Source organism: Carassius carassius, chromosome 12 (genome assembly GCF_963082965.1).
Source record: "Carassius carassius chromosome 12, fCarCar2.1, whole genome shotgun sequence".
Taxonomy (NCBI): Eukaryota; Metazoa; Chordata; class Actinopteri; order Cypriniformes; family Cyprinidae; genus Carassius; species Carassius carassius.
The window spans coordinates 16246152-16253008 of NC_081766.1; the positions used below are offsets into that span (position 1 = coordinate 16246152).

The 6857-nt window shown below is 33.8% G+C and overlaps 1 protein-coding gene across 1 annotated transcript; it reads right to left on the minus strand.

Annotated features, from left to right (window-relative positions):
• Positions 1–224: 224 nt before the first annotated feature.
• Positions 225–2714, minus strand: LOC132155420 (inositol monophosphatase 1-like). The gene is made up of 8 exons (XM_059564269.1): positions 2676–2714; positions 2459–2592; positions 2001–2087; positions 1729–1774; positions 1411–1516; positions 1209–1317; positions 909–1060; positions 225–421 (listed from the first exon to the last, which is right to left on the minus strand). Exons 1-8 carry the CDS (start codon positions 2712–2714, stop codon positions 225–227), a joined length of 870 nt encoding a protein of 289 aa, XP_059420252.1.
• Between the last annotated feature and the right edge of the window lie 4143 nt (positions 2715–6857).

A 6857-nucleotide genomic window follows, 5' to 3' on the forward strand; every position in this document is an offset into this window, starting at 1 on the left:
TGAACTTCTCGTTTATTTAACTTCTGTACGTTACTACTAATAAAAACCATTACATTTGAATGACAATGGACATTGACTTTCAGTAGCTCAACGTGGGAAAATGTTTGTAATTTACCGTTTGCACATAGTTTTAAACATATTAACTATAATACATTTCTCAACATCGTGAGGCCGAAATCATTTACACAACATAAAAGATGGCAGGGAAATGAAATATTGATACATTATTTCAAATGTAATAGACCAGACTTCAATAGCACATGGCGTTTTTCTTTAAAACAAGGTTTATTTGACAAGCCAAGGTCTACAGGTTTATCATCTCGAACATCTGAAAATGCCTCAATCTCTTTAATGATTCTTTCTCCAATTATGTTGTTATTAGCTGTCAAAACTCTTCTAGACATCAGATCCATCGGTCCATCTGAAGACATTTTTGAAAATGAAAATAAAACAAACATATGCAAATTCAATAAAATTTAAAGTTATTTCTTAAATAGTATACATATTTTTTAAAACAAACCACTCACAAAAATTTGAGAAATTATATTGGTATAATAGTGTTGTTCTTATTAACTAAAATGGAAATTATTAAAAATTTTCATTTGAAATAAATCCGAAACAAAATAATAATAAAACAATATATATTAGATGAAGAAAATTAAAAATGATAAATGTTCCCTTGGCACAAACTGACATAAAATAAGTAGGCCTACTAAAATGACTGAAATAAAAAAATAAATGAAAGCTAAATAGATTATAACAAAATTGAATAATGACAGAAGCACATAACAACATTAGTAAAACCTCAATTAAAACTAAAAAATATAAAAATAAAAGCTTACTAATATTAAAACAGCACATATTAAATAAAATGATGTAACAACTTCCGAGAGCTCTCTTCTCTTCACCTTCAACATCCATGAGAACTCCTCCTGCTTCTGAGACAACATCCCATGCAGCTGCCACATCCCAACAGTGGATCCCAATCTCATAATAGGCTTCGACACAACCAGATGCTACCAAGCACATGTTAATGGCAGCAGATCCAACACCACATATTCTTAAAAGGAAATTAAATTAATATTCAAGAGATATTTGTTAAGGCACATTACAGTATAATTGAAAAGTACATACATAGTATTAGATAATACTAGATTTAAGGGCAAATCTGTTCCAGTGAGGCTGTGTGGAAGAAACCTGGCACATACCCATGAACTGGCAGGCATAAGATTTTCCTCATGCTAGAGAAAATCTTGTCAACAGCAGCAGGATCTCTATTAGAGCCAAACTCTGTAGCGATGATTGACTGGTTAATCTCTGTTAATGATATAAAAACAATTAGAGTTAAGATAATCGCCAACAGACATACACGGAATGCAACTGGATCAAAATGCTCAGAAGAACGGTTACCTTTTTGGGCCAACACTCGCAGTGGCTGTCCATTGCAAAATGCACCCTCTTTTCGAGCCATGTACATCTTGTCTTCTATGCAACTGTAAACCACACCAAACTCTAACTGCAACAGAAGAATGATGAGTCTGACGCGTGCTCTTCCCACTGGGTGAACTTCCAATCTTCAAAAATGCATGATAAATGAGCAAAAAAACAAAGTGGGAGCAGAGCGGCAGTTTCTGATTTCATCTCCCCACGCAAAAGATCCATTACCGGTGTTGTCACTTTGTTATTCTAAAATTAAAGAGAGTGCATTTCGAAGCAAACAATGCTTACCATTTTGTTGACAGAAAAGCCAATGGATATAGCAACAAATGGATATCTGGACAAAGAAAAACATATTTATTTTGTATACATGCTAGAAAAGTTATGGCTGAAAATGAGTAATAAGAAATGCTGGCTAAAATAATCGTTTCACTAACATAATTATATTTGTCATTTAAAATAATTGAAATATTACATAATTCAAAATTAAAAGAAAATAAATAGTATAATTTAATAATTAGATTTAAAAAAAAAAAAAATTTCTTTCAGTGAACAAAAATTACCCGTGCACAAAGTTAGTGGTCCCATCCACAGGGTCAACAATCCATGTTGGGTTTTCAGTCAAAACACAAGGTTCTACTGTCTCTTTACTGTAGACCCAATATGCTCTATCTAGGAACGCCAGAGAAACAAGTGCGCAGTCATCTTTAGAATTTTGTCTCTGAACTTCTATTTTTGCGGTAGCTCTGTATATTTCTGTAGTATCACTGTTAAAGAGTAATCAGCTGGATTTGCTTACTGTAGAGTTAATGAAGGTTATGATGAACATTGTAATGTTCGAAGCAGATGTCAAGAGTCAGTAGACTGGGAAGATTTTAAAACGAGCAGTTCATTCATAAATTCGTATGACATTACCTTTACAATACAAACCAGAAGACGAAAAAAGGGGCGGAGCTACATAAGGTCTTATAAGAAGGTTTAAAGCTCTTCTGACACTGTATTAGTATGAAGGACTCCATACCTGTGTCCAGGAAACTTCTCCTTCACTGACATAATAATAAGTTGCTCCACATTCTGGTCTGTTTTAGTTACCAGGTCGACAGAAGAGCTTTTGCACATGATCTTCAGGTCATTCTGTAAAGCGTTCCTCACGATCTGAAGACAACAGAGATCAAAATGTTTCTGTAAAAATGACCTCAAATTACAAAATCTATTTAAAAAGAATGATGCTATCTCGCCTCTCCTGCTTTCCTGGCCAAAGTCACAGCATGATCCATGGCATCCTGACAAAGGTCAGGAATTGTGCCTTTATGTAAGTACCCCCTTTCTGATCGCACATAAAAAACTAATTTATTTATTCTCATCAATATCAGACAGCAGCTACAGAAACGCTGCAATGTTGTTACTTTAAATCAATTCAAGAGTCACACTCGATAAAGGCTGTGTCTATTTTATTGGAGGACGCAGTTTATGTTTCAGGCTAATTCCATATTTTTACCACTTTGCTGGTAGTCCCTTAATCCCTGCATATATTCCTTATATAGTCTTCTAATAACATATGTCTCCAACTGTCTCTCTGACTTTCTTTAAAGAACCCCTACCCTAACAAAAAATTACATGCTGTAGAACCTACAGAACCTGATTTATTATGTTATTATCAGATAATTATTATATTATCTCTTTCATTTCAATTGCATTTTGACAGAGGTGCCTAGTAAAAGGTTCTTAGAGGTACAATTTGTAAGATATTTGCAGTAAAATATCCAAAAACCACTAGGCTAGTGTTATATATTTTGTCCAGCTGATTACTAACAATATCTTTAATGTTTTCAACTACTTGTAAATCATGAGAAAATTCCCATTCTAAACAGTGACACGGGGCAGTGCAGTCGCCTGTCAATGACGTTAGTTCCCCTTTGTTACCGCCTTTACTGATGTATAAACCACATGACAACAGTGTTGTGGACAAATGCGGAAGTAGCTTCGCGTCAAACTTCAACTAGAAAGAGATGCCGATCTCGCTTGTGTTTTACTCTACAGGTGAGTTATTTTGATTCGTATCTTTACAGAAAACGTATGCTATTATAACGATCAACAAGATTAGTATTACGCGGGGCATCGCGTCTCTAGACCCGCGCGAGAATGCGTCTGATCCATAGTCTGATCACGTCTTTGCATTGACTTTGTATGTAATCTACTCGCGCAAATCGTTGAACTCGCGTTAAATCCATGATTAATCTTTCCTTCTGATTGATGGCCGTCAGTGGTTGAGTAGAAGACAACAAATTCCATCATTCCACACTCCTTCTTAGCATCATCAAACCACGCGATTGTTATTGTTTTGGTAGTGCGCCCTCTAGAGGCTGGTCCTACTACCTGTACCTTTAAGTGTCATTTTCACCGTGTTTTTTTATGTATTTTCAATTTAAAAAAAAAAACTAATTTGCACAATTTAGGGGTACTCCTAATTTTTGTAAAGTTTAACATAAAGCATTCTCATAAATGGTCTACACTTATTACACTCTGTTTAGACAATCAGTTTAAAAATGAAATGTAATAATAGCTTTAATAATTAAATTTGCTTTAATAAACATTCAACAACTAAGCATTAAGCAAGTATTTTATAGTCCATGAACTACATGTCTGAGCTACGTTTTCATCGCAAATAACTTATGATATATGAATTCTGGCTCATCTTTAGTGAAAAAACCCTACAAATCTGCTTCCATTCATTACTGGATCATTTATGGTTAAGCCAAATATAAAATCGGTGCAAACAATGCATCATGATCTATGCACATAACGTGTATAATGCCATTTCAAACTTGACGAAAAAATAAATAAGTCGACAAAATTCTTACCAGTGACCGGCGAAATGAAGTCAGGCTGTCAGATTGTTGAGTTTCTGGGTTCTTGGAGGGCCAGACGAGATTAACCCTAAAACATCTGGCTGTTTTCAGAAAACTAACGAAGCATCTAGTACAATGAAATATCCAATTTTGCCTATTTATCTGTATTATAAATAGTAAACAATTCAATTTAATGTTTACCACCTACAAGCTTTTTTTTTTGCCGTAAAATTATGTTTGTACTATGTACTTTCAGCATACTGGTGTCAAAATAAAAGTCATTCTGTTCACAGAATTTCTTTTTTAACATTAGTCATATTAAACTAAACGAAATAAATAAATGATACAACCAAATAAGATTAATTTATGAAAGCAACATTAAGAGGAACATACTTCTTTTTATTGTTGTATTGCATGTATTGGGATTGATGGTTTTCCGAACTAAAATAAAAAGGATCATTACTATGTGAACCCAACCTTTATTGCAGCACTCAAACAAAACATTTACAGTTGTTTACAGATTTGTGAAAAGTCACTTGCATTGCCTCAATAACTTAAAATGAGTTATCCTATACAGCAGGATTCCATGTAAACCTCTGGATAGAAAGCCTTGAGTAAATCTCTGTTTATATCTGGACCTTCACAAATGGTGTTATTGCTGGTTGTGAGGTGCCTGTCCCTTGAACCTGTACTAAGGCTGTTATATCCAACCTTTCACATATGGCTTTGATAAGTTAACACTTTCATAAAATTCATTTAATTTGACCATAAAATTTCAAATCCTACATAAAAGAAATCCTTAAAAATCCTAAAAAAGAAAAAAAAAATTCTTTGTTAAATCAATATCACTTAAAAATTTCACATTGACTTTAAAAGTATAAGGGGTCCAAAACACCCTTTAGTGTTGTAGAAAAAGAAACCTAAATCTATATTTCAGCCACTTGTATATTTTATGAAACCATTATTTTGAAGAGATCTGCAGCATTTCCTAAAGTCTATCACAAAAACAACCTATTCTGGCAGGCCCCATAAAACCAAAGTGTAACATTACAATGAAATTATATATATATATATTCCACAGAGAAACAATTCAGGGGCCAGAATTTGACTTTTTTCAAAAGATCAAACAAGTTTTCAATTTCTAAACCAACTACTCTGCATCAAGGATGAAAGCTACATTGTGTCGTAATAAAAACCAAGAAAACATTGATGGTAAACACAAACTAATGTTGACTTGCTATGATATTAAAGTGACAAAATAATCATCTCTCTTTCTGAATGTACAATGACAAAATTATCTTGTATTCTCACAGATGTGCCTGCAACAGTTGAAAGGGGCAAAATAAATCCACTGTGTAGTCAATACAAAGGCAGCTCATGACATTTGACAATAAATAAGCATATACTGATTTGTGATGTCCCACAAAAATTACTAGGTAAGATCTTTACCCTGCTATAAAAAAAATATAAAAAAATGCGGTGTAAAGTAGGTTGCTCCATATTTGTGTGGGCATCCTCCACTAGTTATTATAGAAGACTGCACAGCCGTGGAGTGTCTACCTGAAACGGAGCTTGTCAAATCATGAGCCTACGATACATGACTTACTGAAAAAGACAAGTATATATATATATATAATTAAAAAAAACAAAAATAAAAAAAAAAACAGGGGCAACACTAAGCATTTGAGTTTTGAAATTTCCTAAATGTGAAGAACTGCAAAAACTCTTAGCAAAAAAGTTACAGTATCGAGGAAAAATACAAAAAAAATCAACAGAGGTACCAAAATGTTGACTGTATGCTGGAAGTTGCATAAGAAAACAGTGAAAATGTACTAGTAAGTAAAATGGCTCAAATGATTTTTGTTTTCTTGCATAGTCAAAAACATGGATTTTCATACATACAATACATTACATACACACACACACACACACACACACACACCCATTCACTCTATACACAGTTCACTTAGCAATTATCGTGGTTAACCTGCCAGCATAAACTTGTCCTTGATATGCAACATTGGAAATGTAGATTCAATACATATTGGTAGTACAAAAAGGGTAAAAATAGCAAAAGATCAGTGCAGCTTTGCATAGTACCGTCACAATGAAACAAAACATCAGATTTGATGAAGAAAGAAACACTGATGATTTCAGTGCCGACTTGAATATGAAGATCTCTGAGCTATAAAGCAACATGAAGGTGTTTTTACACGCAGGAAAAGAAAATACAACCAAACTATCATCAATGATAATTAAAAACAGACTACTTCACATCTATGTTAGAGGATGGGGAAAAAAGCTTTGTCTGTAATTAAAGAAAAAGGATTCAAAAGGGAAAAGGGGTAGGAGTCAAATCACCCAAAAAAAGTGGACAAAACATTCAAATAAACATGTTTTTTATACACAAAGAGACTGCATTATCAATTAACACGCTTGAGTGTGTAAAAAAGGGAATTTAAAGGGAAATAGAAATGTAGCTTTTTTTTTTTTTTTTGCTCCATGGTGGGAATTGGCAGCTGCACACTCCTGGTGGACTGCCATGTGGTGCTGGTCCTCTCTGCATCTTAC

Excerpts from the sequence above, each read along its gene's own strand:
- LOC132155420 (XM_059564269.1), bottom strand. The coding sequence starts at position 2,714 with ATGGATCATGCTGTGACTTTGGCCAGGAAAGCAGGAGAG. Across the intron at positions 1,061-1,208 it reads TTATGCCTGCCAGTTCATGG|AATATGTGGTGTTGGATCTG; the intron begins GTATGTGCCAGG and ends TTTCCTTTTAAG. Across the intron at positions 422-908 it reads AGTTCTCATGGATGTTGAAG|ATGGACCGATGGATCTGATG; the intron begins GTGAAGAGAAGA and ends AAATGTCTTCAG.